The sequence below is a fragment of the Arvicola amphibius genome, chromosome 4 (assembly GCF_903992535.2).
Source record: "Arvicola amphibius chromosome 4, mArvAmp1.2, whole genome shotgun sequence".
NCBI classification, from domain to species: domain Eukaryota; kingdom Metazoa; phylum Chordata; class Mammalia; order Rodentia; family Cricetidae; genus Arvicola; species Arvicola amphibius.
Window position 1 is genome coordinate 53402167 of NC_052050.1, and position 21565 is coordinate 53423731.

Sequence of the window (21565 nt, forward strand, 5' to 3'; positions counted from 1 at the left end):
GGCAGATCTCTGTGAGTTCGAGGCCAGCCTGGTCTACCAGAGCTAGTTCCAGGACAGGCTCCAAAGCTACAGAGAAACCCTGTCTAAAGAAAAAAAAAAGCACATGATTTCTAATCGTAGACTAATCAAATCCAATCCTTCCATAAGATTCAAATTATCAAAATTACTTCAAGAACACTTGCAATGGGAGGAGGACAGGGTTGGGGAGGGGAAAGGAGGAGACATTTGAAAAGCATATGTCCACTAGAAGGCACCAGGCCTAGATGGTTTTATGAGCTAAACATGCTGAAGCTGTAAGGAAATGGCCAGCCATAGCTATTATCCCAGACCAAGAAACATACGGCAGGTCTCTCAGCCCGCACACTCTGACCCTTTATAGCACGGAGACATACCATAGCTCAGTCTGGTGATAAAATCAAACATTTTCTCTGAGTAGGTAGCACCACTATCTTTGACATCATCGGGTTCATATAAGCCCAGGTTGATGTTCCCTAGCTTTCTGAGGGCAGAGGCTGCCCTTCCGATCCCCACTCACTCCCTTCCCGACAATCACCAGGCATATTCTATAAGCTGCAGCCTATCACCTAGCCCTGGATCCCTGGGCTCATCTGGCTCCCTTGGCTCCCTGCCCTGCCAGGAGCCAGCAAATGCCCAGGCACTCTGCCTTTAATCCGGCCCCTTGTTCTTTCTTCAGTTCTAGCCTGTCAGCTGCTGGCTAATTACTGCTCATGTCAAAACAATTACTGGGAAGAAAAACTAATTTTCCATTCAACCGTTTCTCCCCACACAGCAGTTTTCTCCTGACCCCATCGTGTGATGTGTCTCTACTCCAGGCAGGACTGTTCAGAAAGCCTACCAGTGAAAATGAGAACAGTTCAAACCCATGAGATCCAGGGCCCTTTCCCACGAGCATCCCATCCCCACCCTCTGGGCTCCTAATTCAGCAGCCACTGGCCACGGGATAAATGAAGCCCAAGTGGGGGAACTTCTAAGGCGTCCTCTAGGCTCTGAGAGGGAAGTAAAACTGATCAAGGACTACACAACCATAAAGAGCATAGAACAGGCTGGGGATATAAGAAAAAGCATGAAATGCCAAACTCAGGGGTTTCTAGGACTTAAAAAAGGGAATGAAAATCTCCAACTGGCTGGTAACTGCAGTAACTTCAAAAATAAATGCAAACGCAGGCACCCACACATTGACTTCTGCTTCACGGCCCATCAGACAGAGGGCTTGAGAGACGAACAGTGAGAAGGGGTGAAAGACACTTGGAGAGAAAGGAGAAGGAGGTTGGTGAGGGGACAGCCATGGCACAGGGAGAGAGGGCACAGAGAGACTGAGTAACAAAGCCAGCAGCCTCTGCTTCTCGGAACGCCCCTCCCAGGAGCTCCGCATTCTCTTTTCAGCCCCAATTCCTGTTATAAAAAGTTTCTTCCCAAGCCCTAGCACCCAGGATTCTGTTGCCTAAGGAAACAAAAGGGCAAAGGAATAGCCCTGGGCACCATCATGCTACTCCTTAGGCTCTGGCCTGACTTTCCATCTCTGTGGAAAGAGTGCAGTCATTTATCCTCCTGGTTGAGAAACCCGGGAGCTCTAAAGCTTGTTGTTCTAGAAATCCATCTATTTGCTCTTATTCCTGCCTTCCAACCCTCACATCTGTCCGTCCGTCCATCTGTCCATATGTACACATGTACATACTTATATACATCTATAGATATACATTCACTTTATCTACCTAACCATCCATCTCTCTATCCATTCATCTATTCATCCATCCACTTAGCCATCCATCCATCCATCCACCCATCCATCCCTCATCCACCCAACCATCCATGTATGCATGCATCCATCCATCCACCCCTACATTAATCATACTGAGGCATGTGGTGTTTCCCTGGCTGTACCACACCACTTTTGAGAGAGTTCTTTATACGTACTTATGTGTGTTATGTATATCATGGGCAGAAGTGTCCACCACACACACACACACACACACACACACACACAGAGAGAGAGAGAGAGAGAGAGAGAGAGAGAGAGAGAGAGAGAGAGAGAGAGAGAGTCATCTAGGGCAATCACACAGGTTCCCGTGGAATTCACTCTTGAGAACCACAGTTGCAGCTGAAGCACACTAGAGTGGGTTTGCGGTCTGCACCTGGTTGTAAGCAGCCATAGTGCTGCACCTTCCACTCCCAGCATGCCCCAGCATGCCTTGCAGGAGCCTCTTCAACTCAACTTCTTCAGAGAATTCAGTCTTTCTTGGACCATTCAGAAGGATAGTTTTACAAGAATAACCTTTCGTTCCAGAAACTTCTGTCTGGCCAGTTGGTCCTTACTATCTGTCTTGGCTGTCTAGGATGTGGACTGTGCTCCCAAAGATAAAGTGCACAGTGTGTTTTCTCCCACGACTGTGACTGGGTAAAAGGCTGTGGGATCAACCTCTTTAAACTCCCTGGAGGCTTATCCAACCAGGATCACAGATCCTAAGGGAGTGCAGGCCCTTTCCAATAGGAAGCACCAGGGCCTCCTTGCCTGATGTCAACACAAAGGTGTGATTGAGGTGGTGGGGCAGGCTTTCAGCTTGAACACTTGCTAATTTGCAATGCTGGAGAGTCCTGCTCCTGCATGAGAAGACAAGCCATCCAGAGCTTCCAGGCTCTGGGCTGAGTACGAGGCCATGGCTTGAAGCTCTGTCAGAAAGACAGAGCTGCCTGCTGTATATTCTCCAGGCTCACTTCTCAGGCTCCTCCCAAATCCTGGACCTTTCCCCTGTACCCAGTTCCCCTTGGGCTTCTGGAGACCTAAGAATGCCCCCTAACTTATCCCAATGCCTAAGTCTGGCAAAGTCTGGCCCTAACCTTGTTTTCCCAAACACCCTCCCCTACACCCTACCAGGCTAGCCTTGGTAAATAACAAGTGTTTTCATATTTAAAACAAAACAAAGCAAGCAAGCAAGCAAGCAATCAAGCAAGCTAACAAAACCAAAACAGCAGTTCAGTGCACACCCTGGGCCCAGAGCCTCAGGTAGGAGCTCCCTCGGTCAAATGCATTGTTAAATGCACCATCCACTGGCTGCAGGTGACTTTTTTTTTAGCAAATTTAATTTAAATAAAATCGTAATGCAGCAGAACTTCAGGGCAGCACCCTAGACCAGAAAAAGTGCATTCATTGAAAACTTATCAAGTCCTGATAAAGCCTGGCATTCAGTTAAGAGTAACAGGTGAGGCTCACTTCCTGTTCGGGCAATGGACTCTGGATGCAGTGGACATGCTTAGGGAGAGTGAGTGGACCATCTGCAGGGCAGCCTTCAGCTGCAGCTCAGGGTAGAGCTCTCGCTTAGCCTACAGAGGCCCTGGGTCCCATCCCCAGTGCTATCATCCTCTTCCCCAAAATTTAATTAGAAAAAGAAAGGCTGTATGGGGACTTTCTGTGCTGTTTTTTTCCTATTGCTTATAAGCATAAACCTGTCCCCAAATGTTTTTAAAGTTATTAAATTAAAGCAAATTAAAAATTCCAGTTTTTTGGGCATACGAGACATAGGAGGAACACAAATGGCCCGTGATTTCAGACTGTGTTCATGCCCCCCCCCCCCAAGCCCTACAGGGAGGGGCAGCACTGCTCTCTACTGTCCCTTATTCTGCAAGTGACTTAGGAATGACAGTCAAAGAACGCCACTTCCCTCCCCTGTACCTGGTACGATCTCTCCACAAACCAACCCTTCCACAATACACGCTAAACCAGCCCAGAGAGGGGCTTTCATGTTTCCAGCCATTACTGAAATGCTCTCAGGAGTTCTGTTGTGGTCTGAATGGCTTTTCATTTAGAAAGCCTGGCAGCAGGCGGCCCTAGTAAAGCCGCTGGAACGACAGGGTTCCTCAGCTCTGGTGTCGTTGAAAGAGGCAATGTAGGCCAGGTCCCCGGCCCAGTAGTCACCATAAATATCACCCAATATTTCAAAAGAAGAATGTGTTCTGAGGGCTGAGGTATATATATATATCTAGATCTCTCCTCCCCAGCCGGAACCCTGGCTGTCTTTGTTAATTGTGAGAGGAGTGAACCAGCCCTACCCTGAGCCTGAAGACCTGTGGAAGGCAGGAGGGGCCCTGGAATTAAAGCTGAGCTTTCCAACCCCACCCCACCCCACCCCTGTGCAGCTTAGTGGGGGTTAATTTGTAGTTTGCCCTCATTGTTTAGGGTCCCATGTTTTCCTTCAGGAGGGGCCAGGGGATGTCTGTGGTCTGTGCTCAGGAAAGTTGACTTGCTTTTCTTCACTGCCCCGTACACACACACACACACACACACACACACACACACACACACACACATATGCATGCATGCACGCATACGCGCACACAGTGTAAAACCTCACCACTACTAACGTAAGCACAGAGCTAGCACAGCCTGGCAGCTGCTCATGAAGTCAGTACTGCTCACCCATCAGCTGTTCCCTCCTTTCCACCTCCACACACAACATGAAATCCAGTGCATTCCTCTTTGGGTTCACCTTGCTTGGCAGCCCCGGTCCCCACCTCCCTCCTGCCCAGCCCCCTCCCCCAGCTTCTCTTTTAAAGCCCACTGGTGTGACTGGAGCTGTTTCTGCTTTAGGGACCTCTGATCTGGTTGTTCCTGGTCAAGCTCACTGCCTCTGCCACTCCTCTCCAACCCTACCTTATCCTAAATCCTGTCCCTAATCTTGTCCTAAATGTCACTTCTTCACTGAGGTCTCAGTCACTGTCACCTTGCCCCACTTTCATTCCTTGTTAGAGCGTGCAGGGATCGCCTGGCCTACTTCCTCTGTGCTTGCTTGTTCGAGTCCCCCAGGATGTCTGTCTATTCCCTGGGAATGGGAAACAGTGCCAGATTTAGTGATACAGGTGGCGGCTGACAGGGTCCACAAGATGGCCCAGTGGGTAAACACGCTTGTTTACCAAGTCTGGCAATCTAATTATGATCCCTGGGTGTCACAATGGAAGGAAAGGACCACCCCCCCCCCCCAAAGCTGTCCTCTGACCTCTGACGTGGCACACACACCGGCACTCATACTTTATAGACACACAATAAATAAAATAATAAAAAATTAAAGAAATTAATACACTACCACTGTGACTTTCACAGAAACAAACAAAACAGAAAGCACTGAGACCCAGGCCCTGTAGGGTCTCCATGACAAGAGACTACAACCCCAGGAGCCTAATGAGTCGGTCCAGCACTAAAGCAAACCTGTGTTTGTTTCTCTTCCCATAATAAAGTCTAATCTCTGTTCAACTAAAATGAGAAAAAGAGCTAGAAAAACGGCAACAAACAAGCCAACCAACCCAAAACCTTGTGCCTTGTGATCCCCTAGCGAGAAATAGAGTGGCCACTGCTTCACTTCTCACTTAGGAGACTTGGATTCAAATATAAGGAAAGAAGACAACAGCATACACCAGACCCTGCTATCGCTGGAATGGAGCACGAGGATGGGGGGTTAATGGAGAGAAGACGGAGGACACAGGAGGATGGGGGAGGATGGAAGAAGGATAGAGGGTGGATGAAGGAAGGGAGGCGAGCAGATGGAGCGAAGATAGCAGGACGATGGAGAGTGGAGGAAGGATTGAGGGTAGAGGGCGGGGGCTAGGAGGGGACTGCGGGTTAGGAGGAGGATAGATACAGAATCGATGGAAGTGGGTGAAGGGATGGTGGGTGGGTGATGGAGCGTAGAGGATGGAAGAGGGTGGGAAAGGGGGAGGATACCGAGAAAGAGCAGAGAGAAGATGATGGGATGGAGGGCGGGAGGTGGAGAGAAGGAGGGTGATGGCTGGGAGATAGAGGAGTGCTCTAGTCAGCTTTAAATGCTACCTTGACACAGCCTAGAGTCATCTGAGAGGAAAACCTCAATCAAGGAATCGCCCTGATCAGACTGGCATGTAGGTATGGCTTGTGGGGGCTTATCTTGGTTATTGATCAGATTGGCATGTAGGCATGGCTTGTGGGGGCTTATCTTGGTTATTGATCAGACTGGCATGCAGGCATGGCTTGTGGGGGCTTATCTTGGTTATTAATTGGTGCAGAAGAGCCCAGCCCACTGTGGGAGGCACCATCCCTAGGCAGGTGGTTCAGGGCTGTATAAGAAAGCTAGCTAATGATAAGCCAGGGAGCAAGTCAACCAACAGAGATCTTCCAAGGTTTCTCTTTCAACTTCTTGCTTGAGCCCCTGCGCTGACTTCCCTCGGGGATGAACTATGACCTAAAGCTGAAATAAACCTCATCCTCCCTTAAATCATTTTTGATAAGCGTTTACCACAGCAGCAGAACGAGACCAGAGCAAGGGTGGAGAGTCGGGTGGGAGGTGGAGAGGGGATGTAAGGGACGGGTAGGAGGGGGGTAGACAGTAGATAGTCGGCTGACATATCTTTGTGCTCCATAGTGACACTATCAGAGTCATGAAGCTACGTCAGGCCCTCTGCCATGATCCCCCTCTGAGCTTCCAATACATGAATGGCGAAAAAGAGGCCCGGCGGAAGAAGCAACAAGAGACCCCAGGGAACAAGTTATAATCTCACAAAGTAAAGCTGCCACTGACAGTAGGCACACTTAAATTTTAAATCCCACTAAGGGGTGGGGAGCCTTACTTTCCCCACCCCCCAATTGGGATATACTCTTTGGTATATGATACAGCTGATATGCTCCCACACTACAACGGGTATGAAACCAAAGAGTGGGCCTTAGAAGCCAAGACAGAGTCTCGCTGCCTGATATTCCTCCCTGTTATCATAGGACATGGCCCAGAGACTCCGGAAAGACCGAGACTGGTTTCTTAACTCCTGCTGTGCTGTTGTAAGCTCAGGAGTCTTTGCATTGGCCCTCTCCTGTGCCCTGTGGGACATTCAGTGAGACCTCTGGACTCTTCCTGGAAGATGCCTGTGGGACCTTTCCCCAGTGGTAGTCTTAGACACTGCCTAATGCCACCTGGACGGCAAAGTCTCTCAGAGTTGAGATCAGATTGAACACAGTGCGAGTCCCTATAAAGTGTGCTACTGCATCTGGTCCCTTTCAGAACAGGCTGTGTCCACCAAACCTCCAAAGAGAGCATGACCGCTGAGCCTCTTTGCCAGAGTGCTGGTTATGCAGTACGCTATGGCCTTACACTTGGGAAATACCACGCTAGGTCCCCAAGATGTAGGTAGCCATTACCCAGGTCCCTTCTGACCCTCTTAACTATGGCTCTACCATTCTTAATCTTTTACAGGCCTAGCACACTTGATGCTGGGCTGAGGCATGCTCTTGACATTTTTCTAGGTGGAGGGTCTGTGAACCCCAGAGGGTCTGTAGACCTTTACAGAGGTTCAAGCCACCTTCATTCACCAAGTGCTCCATCCTGGAAGAGAGACCCAATGGGTGACATCAGGCTGTGTGTATAGTCTCTGTGTTAGGCAGCCGATGGCTTGTGAATGTATGCAGCAACAAAGCCAGGCTCTGTGTGGAGACTTAGAGGCACCATCCCTCCCCTCAGTACATCATGGGAGGACAGCCTCCACAGGAGAGGAACTTTGAATGCAGTAAGGCCACACACTGGGATGCAGACTGAGAGGCTTAGGGTTCCAAACAGAGCAATCAGGGGAGGCTGCCTGAAGGAGGGAAACACGGAAGAATCAAAAGCTGCTCTCCCTGCTGGCAAGCCCCATCACCTTCCTCACATCTAAGAACCAGAGGTCACCTAAGACATTTCTGGACAATTCTCATCCCTAGAATACGAATGTATACCTCAAATGCCACCACTCAGCTACCCAGCTACCTCTGCAAACAATTCATATCCTCACAATCCCATTTCCTTTCCAGAACATTTCGTCCAGGAACTCCCCTGCAAACCTCCACCTTCTTTTAGCTTCCACTCCTCGGTGCTGATGAGAGCTATGTGGTGCTGTTCTGTTCTGGACCTGGAAAGATGTCTAACATCTCGGCCAACCCTCTGAAGCACTGCAGTCATAAAGAGCCCAGAGCTACAGGTGATCCTGCCTGGAGGTTAACGCCATGTTTGGAAGCAGCCTTCAGGGATCTGGTCTGGACCGTCTCTAGGTCCAATCCGCAAGATTCCACGTCAGGTTTCAGGACCCAGGACCCATAGTCTCAGCACCCCCACGTAAGTGGGTATGTAACCCTCCCACACTCACACTGCTGAGTGGGCCTTACCTGTTGGAGGCACAGAGCTTCTGTGAGGGCCAGGGCTGGCTGAAATCCCAGGAGAACTGCTGGGCCGTTCCCAGGTGGTCTCTAGACAAAGGAAAAAAATGAGATCACTTTGAGAATCCCATGGTGGTACCCAAGTGACACAAAGCAGAGTGTGCCAGAGGCAGCAGGTCACCTTCCTTTCTTACCTCAGCCCCATGGGAGCCTGTTTCCTGCCGATGACCCCTATTCTCCACCCCACCCTTCTCAGGGCAGAGCATCTCTTAGCCAAGGCCTTCTCTACAGGGTGGACCTTCTCTACCTGAGGAGGTGGCTTCCCGCTAGAATCTTCTACCTTACCCTCTGAGGTAGTTTGAAATTAACATGGTTTCATAGGCTCATAGGGACTGGCACTATTGGGAGGTGTGGCCTTGTTGCAGTAGGTGTGGCCTTGTAGGAATGGGTGTGGCTTTGTTGGAGGAAGTGCCTCACTAAGAGATGGGCTTGGAGGTCTCAAATGCTCCAGCTAGGTCTAGTGTGACATTCACTTCCTGCTGCAGGTGAATCAACACGCAGAACTCTCAGCTCCTTCTCTAGTACCCTGTTTGCCAGCACTTGACAATAACGGACTAAACCTCAGAAACTGTGAACCAGCCCCAGTTAAATGTTTTCCATTATAAGGGTCGCTGTGCTCAAGGTGTCTCTCCACAGCAGTAAAAACCCTAACAGGACAGTGCCCCACCTCCCAATTCACTCCTCTCTGCTTCTGTCCCAGAATCCCCGGCTGCAAACAGGGCATTTCTTCTCAAAGCCCATGGTGACCTCAAACCCCAAAGCACAGAGCAAAGAGCCTTGGTCTGCAGAAGGATGGTCTTTGGCCAACGGATGAGCCCCAGGTACCTTCAGGCTCAGCTGTTCTGTTCTGTTAGGTGGTTTGTTTTTGTTTTTAGTTCCATGGTGTTATCATGTAGGCAGGGTAACTTGTGATCCTCCTACCTCAGCCTCCCAAGTGCAGATGACAGTCACGTGCCCCCATGCCCAGCCCGTTCTACATCTTGGTTGAAGATGTAGAAGCACAGTTTGGGGTGGTCTTCCTGGCCACCTGTCCTGAGACTCAGCTACACCAGTTGATCAGAAATTAACCAAGTCTGTAGATCTGTCACTGTCCCCCAGAATTTAGGGCTGTGAACAGACTTTCTATGATACTACCTGGGGTAAGCTGACTTCCTTTAGCCAGGTTTGTAGGCTCACATCTGCAGTCCCAGCACTGGGGAAGCTGAGGCAAGAGAATCAAAAGTTTAAAGCAAGGGCTTGGCAAGAAGGTTTAGCAGGTAAGGCGCTTGCTGCCAATCCTGGTGACCTGAATTTAATCCCTGGAACCTGAAAGGTAGATGGAAAGAAGACACACACACACACACACACACACACGCACGCACACACGCATGCACGTGCGCGCGCGCGCACACACACACACACACACACACAGTGTAATAAAATGCATTTTAAAACTTGGGCCATAGTGTGAACTCAAGGCAATCCTGAACAATTTAGTGAAGCTCTATCTGGAGACAAACAAATGAAACCTTTTCTCACTTACATATTTTGAGAATGCAGGAGAATGTTAGGAAGAAACAAGCATTACCCATAATCCCACTCTCAGAGGTTGGCATTCCCTACAGTTTGGTACCCATGGGTCCACTTGTTTACTGTGCATAGGTTTTGGTTAATTTGTCATTTGGGAGGATCTTTTGGTAGTTTTTTGAGGGCTTTGTCTAGTCTAGCCTCAGACTTGCAGTGACCCTCCTGTCTCAGTCTTCAGAGTGACAGATTACAGATGCATGCCACCACGAGCAGCTGCGGACTGCGCATCCCTCTTTGAAAGAGAACATAAGCTCCCTGTACTCTCTTCGTGTGACGCCCTTTTCAGATCACTCTAGGGGCTGGGCATCCCGGGGTCACGACAGTAGCAAGTGACGGGGTCTACAGGCCAGCTCTGCCACTGGTGACCAGTACAATCTGAGCGGATTCCTCAGCACTCAGGGCTTCGGTTTCCCCTTCTCTACCCTGTACAAAGTGAATTTCACAACAGCATCAGCATCGGTACTCAAGGGAGGCACTGCTACACTGCCATGCTTCGGTCAAAAGTTCATTGCTAAAATTAAACCAAATACGGACGGATATAACATACTCCAATAATAACTTCTATCGCTGAAAAGTTCATTGTTTCAGATGATGAAAACAAAAGCAACTCCCCTTTTCTGGCCATACCTGACTGTGCATCCAACTTGGGTTCTCCCTCGGTTTCCACCTCAACTTCTGTGGAACCCCAGGTTAGCCACACCAACTACAAATACTCTTGCCTCCAGCCTTGATGGGAAGTCTTAAAACTGTGTCTGTGTTTTAGGGAGCATGAATTAAGGGCTCTGGAGAGTTGGCTTAGCATGGTAACGTGGTCCTTCCTTCTTCAACAGAGGGAAGCACACTGGTGGAGAAGACTAGCTGGAGAGGGGAGGATGGAGCATCCTTGAACAAGAAGAGGCGAGGTAGTGGTAGGATTCAGGCTTAGCATATGAGGTTCTGGGTTCCACGAAAAAGGGGCTGCAGGAGCTTCCTTAGGAAGCAGACACGCTCTAACCTAGCTCCTCTGAAAGGATGGCTCTCCTTCCATCTGCCTGTGGACAGCCTGATTGGAAGCAAACTGCTGCCCGAGTCTACAGCAACAGCTGGGGTCAGCCCTCCCTCCAGTCCTGGCCTCCTGACTTCCCCAACCCAAGATCCACAAGCAGAAACCACCTGCTCCGCCAGCCCCACCCTACTCTGCTTCCCCCCATCAAGCTGCTTTGGGCCTGCGACTCTCCTCCCATCAGTGGGTCACTGCGCCTTTGTTTCTCCCCACAGAATTTGATCTCCCTACCTCTTGGCTCTTCCATCTCTGTCCCAGCCCCAGGGCTAGCAGACTGCTGGCCCCAAAACATGGTGCTTGCTTTGAGATACTCACTTGTGAAAATCCCTTCCCACCCAGGTACAAAGGTGACAGAGGACAATCCAATTCTCCCAGCAAGCTGCACCAGCATTCCATCCTTGTCTGTCTGTCCAGATTGTCTTCTTAGCAGGTCCTGTTAGCCCACCCTGCTGGTTCCTGAACATGCCTCTACTATTCTCTGTCCTGTCCCTGTGCCTAGAAACCACCACCTTGCTTATTTAGGAAGTTTCAAAGTGCCTCCTCTGCCATGCAGACTTCCAAGACTGCTTCCATTCTCTAGGCCAGATTTAAAACAAACAAACAAACAAACAAACAAAAAAAAAACACCACCAGAGTGGGTATGGCAACTTAGCTCCCCATCTCTGCAGCTGCTCACCAGTGAATTCCCCTCAGGATGCTGGCTCACCCAAGGTGATGCCGGGGTGGGCAGGAGATGGAGGTGCACATGTAGACATTAGTCAGCATGGGGGAGCTAAAGGTCCAGCAAACATTCCAAGGTGCCTCCTCCCCCAGGACTGCAGAGGGCTTTCAGCATCATAGTACTGATTGTCTGCCACCTGCCCAGGGCGCCTGCCTCCCCAGCACCCTCCCTGCTGCCTCTTCTGCACAAATATCTGCCTCAAATTTGTCCAGGAACTTGAGCCAGGGCAGAACACGGCACACAAATCCAGCCCTTGGTTGGTCACAGGCTGTCACCTTGTCGTCCCTGAGCAAAGCAGCCACGCCTGGTTCACGCCTCACGCACGTTCCCTCATCAGTCAGCAGGGCTGAACAGAGAGTGACAGTATTGCTGGTAACCCCCACCTGGTGTGATCCTCGGCTGTCTAGGGATAAACCCATTCCACCCAAACCCAGGGAACGTCCCCAGAGAACTGTGTCCCATTTGTTTGTGCTACTGACTTGGTTCCTTTGGTGGCTGAGGCCACTGACCTTATTTTAGAAGGAAGAACACTTGACTCGCTCCTATCTCCAGCTGATGTACAAATTCCGTTATTTCATCTTCTGCCTACCACAGGGTCCTAGCTCTGGGCCTCATCTAACCGTCCTTCTGGTAGCTGCTAACACAAGCCACGAACAAGCAGGCGAGACAAAAGCAGAGCCTAAGTCACTGTGGTCACTGCTGGCTCCCTCCAAGGAAGGCTGTGGGGAAAGGCTGGAGGGGAGGTTGCAACCTCTTTGGGGGCCTCATATCAGATATCTTGCCTATTAGATATTATATTACAATTCATAACAGTAGCAAAATTATAGCTATTAAGTAGCAACAAAATAATTTTATGGTTGGGGGACCCCACAACGTGAGGAACTATATTAAAGTATTGTAGCATTAGGAAGGTTGAGAACCACTGGGCTAGGGTATCCGGTAGCTCAGGAGGCTGTTGAAAGTGTCTTGAAAGCCACAGAGAAAAGCTGGCAGGCAGGTAGAAATTTGCTCTCCTAGAGGCTCCTGGTCAAGGTTTCTGTTCCTGCACTCTCTGCCTTGGGTCACTCCCAGTTCCCTGGAAGCGCTGTATCCTTCCATTCTAGTCTTCAGCTGGGCTTGGGAAAGAGCAGGGCCTCTGCCTGAAGCTACAGTCCTGCCTGTCTCCTGGGCTTAGCCAGATTTGACCTATGTTAAACCTGACGACAATTGCAAGTCTGGGGCAGTAATAAAATGGAGCCAGATCATCTGGAGAGGCCGGGGCATCTGGGGAGCACCCCAAGGCTCTGGCAGCATGGTCACACCAACAGCAGGCCCAGTCCTACAGGCGACACCATCCAGAGGGAGGAAGCCATTTCTAGGTCGTCTGCAATGAAGACACTATGCTACTTATAGTGACTAGTTTCTCTGGCCTTCTCCAAGCAATACTGAAGAGGTGACTGAGAGCTGAAGGAGCTGCTGTTACCAGGGCCCTGGACACTGTGCGTAAGTTGCAGTGAGGTCAGAATGGAAGGAGTGAGCCATTCCCCAGGGACCCTTTTCCCACCCAACCCAATTCCCACAGAACAAACTCTGCTAATGACAACTACCTGCTTCGGACCTCAACCCGGGGCAGCCAGACATACACAAACAACTGGCCACAGGCGAAGCCGGCTGGGGGAGCTTGTTGTTTTCTGGTCATGCCAAGAGCCATGAATATTGATTCCTCACAGTAGCCCTACAGGGTCTGGCCTTAGGAGAGCAAAACTTAGAAGACAGCACAGTAGGAAAGTTGAAATCCACGTGAATCCAGCTCTCAAAGCACAGGTGTGTCTGATCTTTAATACAATAAAGATGATTAAACGGGTAAGACAGGGAGTGAGACAGGAGCTACTACTTTGAAATTGTCACCTCTAGGCTTTCGCTCCCCTTGCTAAGACTAAGACTGCCTGCATTGGGGCACACACCTCCACTGGGGAAACAACAGGTACCCTGGACCTCACAACTGGTCCTGAGTGTTCGCCATGGGTTCATCTACAAGCCCTTGCATCGAGTGGTTTTCATCGCACTCCCCCGCCCTGCCCAGTGGCTTAGCTCATTTTCAGGCCCCTGTGGTGGCTTTCTTCTGTCCCCAGAGACCTCAGGTGAAATAAAAGATGCCAGCCAGCAGAAGCAAGCTCTGAAGCTCTGACATCCTCTCCTATCTGCCTCTTTATTCCTTTCTTTTTCTTTAGGATTTTTCCTCCTTGAAACAAGGTCCCACGTAGCCTAGGTGACCTCATACTCACTACGTAGCCACAAATAATCTTGAATTTCTGATCGTTCTGCCTCTACCTCCTGAATGCTGGGATTATTTTGCACATGCCACCATGATCAATCTATGTAGTGCTGGGAACCCGTCCCAGGACTGGGTGCACGCTGGGCAAGCACTCTACCAACTGAGCCACATCCCCAGCTCCTGCTTGGTGCTTCTTGCATTATCTTTGCCCTTTGTTCCGTGGTGGTCCCAACAGTGGTTTTTCCCTTCAAGGAGGGTCTGCCTGGTATGTGACCAGGCTTAGGCAGCTGGGAGCACTAAGATCTCCCTTTCTAGCCCTGGTCCCTCCTTAGGCAGGAGCAGCATCCCTCAATTTGTCCAGCTCCTTGGTTGTCCTGGGCAATAAGCAGGAATATAACTCATCCCAGGGGAGTTGCAAGAGCCCTGATGTCCCCAGGACAGCTTCGGTCCACTGAATGTCAGATATCGGATCTGCAACCACCACTTCCCCAGAATGCGGGTTTGCAGTCCCAGGATGCAAGCCCAGCTCACGTTCCTCCAGAAACCAGCAGCTATTCCAGGTCTCCTCTCCTGCACTACAAGCCTGGCCATTCACAATCTTCTCGTTAGGAATCTCTGGTTTCCTAACACCCAACGGCCTCTTAAATGAAGTGAGCCTTAAGTGCCAACCCCAGCTTCTAAACAAGAGAGATCTTCTCTCTGAACAGCTGTCTGTACCTGGTGACATCTGGGGTCTTCCCCAATGGTCATAAAACACCTGAGACAAATGCTCTCGTTTCATTCGGAATGAAGGAGACTGAGGCCGCCGTAAGACAAGGCCTCTCTGAGACTGTGGCGCCCAACGCCATCATCTCCCAGCTGTGCTTGCCATGTCTGAGCTCTGTGCTTGGGCCCTCAAGCTGCAGCGAAGTGACGCTAAAATTAACATAATTAATTGGTGCCACTCACAAAACATAGAGGTGAGGGCTCATTGTGTCTGGGATTGCTCTGTCACTGCAGAGAAAACAACAGATTAAACTCCCTCCCCTCCCACCTTTGGCCTAAATTCTACTGATCATGATGTCTCCTTCTACTTTTAGGATTGTTAAAATCTTCTATCTTGCCAGGTATGGTGACGCAGGCCTTTAATTCCAGCACTTGGGAGAGAGAGGCAGGTAGGTGGATCTCCATGAGTTCAAGGCCAGCCTGGACTACATAGCAAGTTCTTGGCTAGCTAAGGCTACGTAGTGAAATCCTGCCTCAAAAGAAACCAAAAATAAATAAATACTCTATTCTGCAATTATAAATAAGTATGTCTATATGTGCACCTCAACTTATGATGGGGTTATGTTCTACTAAATGCACTGTCATCATCAATGGATTTAATACCCTCGTAAACCTGCTGTGAAGTTGGAAAAGCTCTCTCTCTTCTCTTCATCTCTCACAGTGTGTGTGTGTGTGTGTGTGTGTGTGTGTGTGTGTGTGTAAATTTGCACTAATGAAAACTCTTTTTTTGTAGGGTTGGGGGAGGAAATTGTACCAGGAGATACATTGTATTACGTTTTGGTTGGTTCAACATAAAGACAGTAAAACAAGGGGATTAGGGAAATGGCCCAGTGGTTAAGCATTTTTCTGCAAGCACGAGAATGGAGTTCAGATCCAGGAGGGGCATGGTATACTGTCTGTAATTTCAGCCTCAGCAGGTGGAGGAGATAGGATCCACACTGCAAGCTGGCTGGCTAGTCACATCAGCCAGCTCTGGGTTTGACTGAAGACCCAGTCTCAGTGAATAAGGTAGAAGAAAAATGATTCCCAACTTCAACCTTAGCCTCTGCAGGCATGCATATATGTGTACATGTACCCTTCCACACGCATGTGCCCATATGTATGCAAATACACATATGCATGCCACACCCTCCCTTTCTCTGCTTCCTGTTGGCCATGCTATAGCCTGCCCTGCCATGAAGGACGGATGGATACCTCTGACACCAAGAACTAAACCAGGCCTTCCCTCCCTTTATGTTAATACAGTGGTCAAGGAAAGCCTTTGTAAGAAAGGAATGTTAAGGAAAGACATGAAAGAGATGTATTGGGGGGGGCGTACAGATGCTGAACCATCTAATGGCAACGCAATAAAGAGATCTCTACTTGGGAAGCTTCACTCCAGTTGTTCACATGCCAGCTCCCAGTAATCCCGTCCTGTTCCCATGCAGGTGTCAGGTCCTGCTTGCAGGAACAGACCCTTAGCAAATAGAAAAAGACAAACAGTTCTCTCTAGTATCATCCCGCGGGCCTCTGCAAGCAAGAACGGCAGGGTCAGTCCTTTCAGATCCTCAGCCTGTTCCCAGGCAGAGGTTGAGAGAAGCGTGTGTGCTTCCATCTGGCAGGGTCTTGGCATCTCCAAATGGATCCCGGAGGGCACACAGAGTTCTGCTGCTCCTGACCAACTGAGAGCTTCAGGGGACAAGAACCGTGTCTAGAACTGTGGTCCCCTCCTCTGCCTCCCGATCCCTCCCAGATGCCTCTGCCTCACTGCTCCCATCTTTGTTTTCATCTCGTCATGGAAAGCATCTCCCAGAGGAAGAGGTGAGGAAGGGTCCCTCTTACCACACCAGGAATGAAGATGAGTTAGGACACTTCCTTTAGCATGGCTGAGCTGTTGAGGTATCTCTTAGTGAGCTAGGCATGTCTTTAGTGTCTTTTCCACCACCCCACAGCTCACAAGATCTTTGTAACGACTCTGGGATTCACAGGGATGGAGATCTGTGCTCATCTTACTGAAGACAGAGGCTAAGAGCAACAGCTGGGCAACTCAGCGGCTCCTCTTCCATGTTGACACATCCAGCTTTGACCTGCCACAGGCAGCATGACGGTTTGGAGATGTGCAGGATGTGCAGACCTACACAAACCCTGAGGGATCCCGAGAGCATTTAACAGGGGCTTGCCTGCCCTTCTTTAAGGAAGGGTCGGGAGGGCTGACTGCAGTGTGGGAAAAGCATGCCTTGCCATTGAGCCAACAGGTGCATTCAGCCAACTGGCAGCTCACGGCTATTAGGCCCCATGCTACGGTTGAGAAAATTGGAGGCAGATGCCAAGAAGGAAACCTTATCTGATCCCAAACCTGATTATCCCAATCCAGAGCCTAAGTGTGGCACCCAGTGCTCCAGGCTCATTTCCTGGAGCCAGTTCTACATTAGATATCACTATTGGTGTGACGTGTTGGTTCCTAGGCTCCGAGCCTGGATATTGGGTTTAGTCAGTGGAACTGGACCCCAGGCAATCTCAGTGATGAGTCAGCCGTGGGGAAAACCCAGGGAGGACATAGTAAACATCATGGAATCCCATCACTGACAGGACCAGACAAGCCCCAGGGGGTGGGTCAGACAGAATCAGGTGAGATACATGGTAGAAAAACAGGAAAATTTAGGGAGCCCCCAAATACTCACTGTATGTCAAATAAATAAGTGAATAAAAGAGCAAAAGACATATACGGGTAGTTTACAGAAAAATACAACAAGGTATAAAAACCAGTAAATAAGAAAACTTATTAACCTCCCTCAGAATTGGAGAGACATAAACTAGACTAACAGACATCACACTTTCATTCAGGTTCTAGGTGTGCCATCAAGTAACTGGGTTTTTTTTGATTTTGATTTTGTTTTTGCTTTTCTTTCTTTAGGTTTTTTTCCTAGAGCAGAACAGCTCTGCGATGCACCCCCAGTGTCCACCCACCAGGGAGTAATTATGCACTGATAGAATGGCATTCCTTGCTGTGAGTGAGGTCAGTCCGCAGTGCTGGTATGGAACGTGCGTGGCTATGAATACAAAAGGCGTCACCATCACGAGAAGGCACGAGCAAAGGTATGTGCTTCTTGATGTACAGGAATTGTTGACAGAACACCCCGAGAACTCATCCTGAAACTGGAATCCAAATAAAAAGATTATTTTCTCAGGACACCCCTCCTCCTTTTGTGTATGGTTTTACTCACGATGGCTTCATTTACCTCAGGTCAACCATGCCTCAAAAATGCTAAGTAGAAAACTCCAGAAATTAACAAACCATAGGTTTAAAACTGTGCATTGTGTTAAGTAACATGATGCAATCACATACTAAACCTTCTGTCTCATCCAGGGCCAAATCAGTCCTGATGGAGGATTCCCATTGGCTAATAAAGAAACTGCCTGGCCCATTTGATTGGCCAGCCCTTAGGTGGGTGGAGTAGACAGAACAGGAAGAAGGAAGTGAGGTAGATGGCTCAGTCAGATGCTACACCTCTCCTAAGTTAGTCAGACTGCCGTGCCTCTCCTCAGAGAGAGGCCAGATACGATGAAGCCAGCCACCAGGTCAGATGTGCTGAATCTTTCCCGGTAAGACACCATTCGTGGTGTTACAAAGATTATTAGATATGGGTTAGTCAAGATGTGAGTAAGAGGCTGGAAATAATGGGCCAGGCAGTATTTAAAAGAATACAATTTGTGTGTTGTTATTTCGGGGCATAAGCTAGCAGGTGGCCGGGAGCCGGGCAGGATGAAAAGCAGGCCTGCCCGCAGCCCCTCACTACACAGTCCTATGTCCAGTGGATTCACACTGAATATACAACCCATACATTAGCAATCCCAACAAGGGTCATAATATCATGGTGCTTCTGCCAAGTAACCCTCATTTTGTTTGACAGCTTCCCCAGTGTTCATGGGTAGTGATTCTGGAATTTCCAACATGCTACTCCTGAGTGCTTTCTTTAAGTGAAGAAGTGAAATACTTGAGGGCGGTGGAAAATCTGCATTGCGCCAGCCTAGGAATAAAGAAGACAGGCAACGGAAAGGACACCAGAGTCGTGCAGGCAGAACCAATCCATCACAGAGTCAACAGGTGCTTCCCAGGGCTGTGGCAAGAGCCAATTGGCCAAAGTTGTTTGATCAACAGGAAATAGATCAATAGAAATAGATGTATTTCTCATACATCTTTTGAAATTAATTTCCATAATTTCCTTAAAACTTTTAAGGGTGGAGGGAACAACCCAGAAGTGATGGGAGGCATTTCAGAGACCATAAGACCTACAAGAAATATTACTGCATTTTGTGGGTAAGTGTCTTTTAGACTACAGCATCAAAGAGAAGAAATCATAAAAAGTCAGCTAATCTATATATACAAAATACAGTCAGGGCAGTGGAGAGGGCTCAGTGGTTGCCACATAAGCAAGAAGAGTCTGGGTCCCCAGAACTCACAGAAATGCCAAGTGGGCATAGCAGCTTGGCTATAGTCCAGTTCAGAAGGTGGAACCAGGGGACCCCTGGCATAAGCACTGGGTTTGACTGGGAGACCCTGCCTCAAAGAATGAGGTAAAAGAACAATCAAGAAATACCCCTGCTGACAGCCTCGGGCCTCCACATGCACTTACATTCATGCTCACCTTTACACACATGTGTTCAAACACGTGCAAACAGCCATACACACGTGCCCACTGTACAACATACATATGGAATAAAAGAAGAAAAATCCTCACCAGAATTATAGAATGTTATAAATATTAAAACCACTTGCTATGTATAATGGAGATCTTTCTCTAAGAACTCCCATGCTGCCTCATTCCTGAAGTATCAGAATTCAGAGACTGTTACAAGGGGTTCTTGAGTATAAACCCAGAGTGCACTACACAGCCAGACCCTGTCTCAAAGATAGGTAGATAGATAGATAGATAGATAGATAGATAGATAGATAGATAGATAGACAGAAAAGTAGGTAGGAAGGTAGGTAGGTAGGTAGGTAGGTAGGAAGGTGGGAAGGTAGGTAGGTAGGTAGGAAGGTAGGTAGGTAGGTAGGAAGGTAGGTAGGTAGGTAGGAAGGTAGGTAGGTAGGTAGGAAGGTAGGTAGGTAGGTAGGTAGGTAGGTAGGTAGGTAGGTAGGTAGGTAGGTAGGTAGGTAAGAAGGTAGGAAGGTAGGTAGGTAGGTCAGAAGGAAGGTATGTAGATAGGTAGGTAGGAAGGTAGGTAGGTAGGTAGGTAGGAAGGTGGGAAAGTAAGTAGGTAGGTAGGAAGGTAGGTAGGTAGGTAGTAGGGTAGGTAGGTGGGAAGGTAGGTAGGTAGGTAGGAAGGTAGGTAGGAAGGTAGATAGGTAGGTAGGTAGGTAGGTAGGTAGGTAGGTAGGTAGGTAGGAAGGTAGGTAGGTAGGTAGGTAGGTAGGTAGGTAGGAAGGTAAGTAGGTAGGTAGAATCTGAGCAGATGCTCATAGATCTTGGGTGTGGCTTCTGGGATTAGCCAAGAGTCCTACAGAGTGGAACCTAAAATCACGACCTTCTACTGCTGGTCCTTTCTAAATGGTTCTTGAAGAATGAAAGGCAAGTTCAGAGAGAAATGGAGGGTATGCAGCCCCCGAGGTCCTAGGCCCAGGACTGATTCTCCAGTCCTTCCTTCAGAGGTGCTCAAAGCTTCTGTGACTACGGGTCCCAAAAATCGCCATAAGTAGCCTTTTGGTCTTCTAACAAGACCAAACCAGTCCCCTAAGCGAATCAAACCCAAGCTGCACTACCCTCTGAACAACCCGCCCAGGGGCATCAGACTGGTTCTGGAATACTCTTCCATGACTCTGTCTCAGGGAGGATGTCTATGACTTCTCCATCAAAAATCACACGGCTCAACTGCGCTGAACTCCCCCCTCCCATAAAGCACTATCATCTACTTACACAGCATCTTATCGAACTGTTTATTTTCTGAGAAACACGACTCTTAATAACTTCAGCCGCGCTGCCTTGCTAATCCTCGTGTAGAGGACTTCCAGTAAAAGGTGTGACGTGATGTTTATAAATAATGCTCAAAAGTGTTGAGAGTGTTTCTCTTCGCAGGAAAGAGGAGATTGTTGGAGAGAACTAAAATTAGTTTAGAAAACAGAAATAACCAGCAGTTATCCTAGGCGCAGCAGAACAGGTACTTGCAAGCACACTGGTTCCAAGAATGGCTGTTCCAACCGAGACACAGAGGTGTCCATGCTCCCTTGAGGGCAGAGGACCCTTCCTAATCCTAACCACTCCTTCAAAAGCTACAGGAATTCCCAGCTAAAAAGCCTCTTCTTACACTGTTTCCTAATGTCAATAAAAGGCACCAGGGACAGAAAAGACACAGCATGATGACAGAATGGGAGACTTTAGGGTTGAATGATGGAAGAGTACTCAGATTCAAAATCTTCCTTGCAAAGAGACCAGAGAAGCCTGTCCATGGGTCCCCATGCTGTACCGGGCGAGCCTGGAAGAGGATTCCAAGCAAAGTTTCTCCAAGCCCAGAGCACACCAGGATCACCTGGAACTCCAGTCAAGAGACCGAGCATCGGGCCTTTCCCCCTTCCCCGGCTCATGAGTCTCAGGTGTGTCCTGTGGGGTCTGAGAATCTGCATTCTGAGAATCTAAGCCATTTCCAGGCAGTTCCGTGCCACTGGTAGGGTAGAGCTCTGTCCTGCCAAGCTCCAGCTGCAGCAGGGCTCTGCCTGCATCCAGGTGTTGCCCACAGGCCAACTCAAAAGTAACAAGGCACAGGATGGGAACACTCCCGCAAGTCCTCCTAACCTGACAGACCCACCGCTCATTTCACAGCCACCTCTTCTCACAGGTGACGCTGGTGATAAACACAGAAACTCCCCTTCCCTTTCAGGATCTTGTCTAGAGCCACTGCAGCTGCTCCTGTGCTTGCCATACTGTCATAGGCTTCCCTATTCCATGACTGCCACCAAAACCAGGCTGTCCTGAAGCACTGTCTTAGCCTTAGCTGGTCGCCGCACTGGTCTGAGTTTGATCCCTA

General features: G+C 49.1%; 1 protein-coding gene across 3 annotated transcripts in view; it reads right to left on the bottom strand.

Annotated features, from left to right (window-relative positions):
• The window catches only part of Gas7 (growth arrest specific 7), a 233891-nt gene that overhangs the window by 47154 nt on the left and 165172 nt on the right, over nucleotides 1–21565 (bottom strand). For all 3 annotated transcript variants that reach the window (XM_038328544.1, XM_038328546.1, XM_038328545.1), the window contains exon 3: nucleotides 8168–8248. In XM_038328544.1, coding sequence (XP_038184472.1) covers nucleotides 8168–8248 — 81 coding nt within the window. The remainder of the gene's footprint in view (nucleotides 1–8167; nucleotides 8249–21565) is intronic.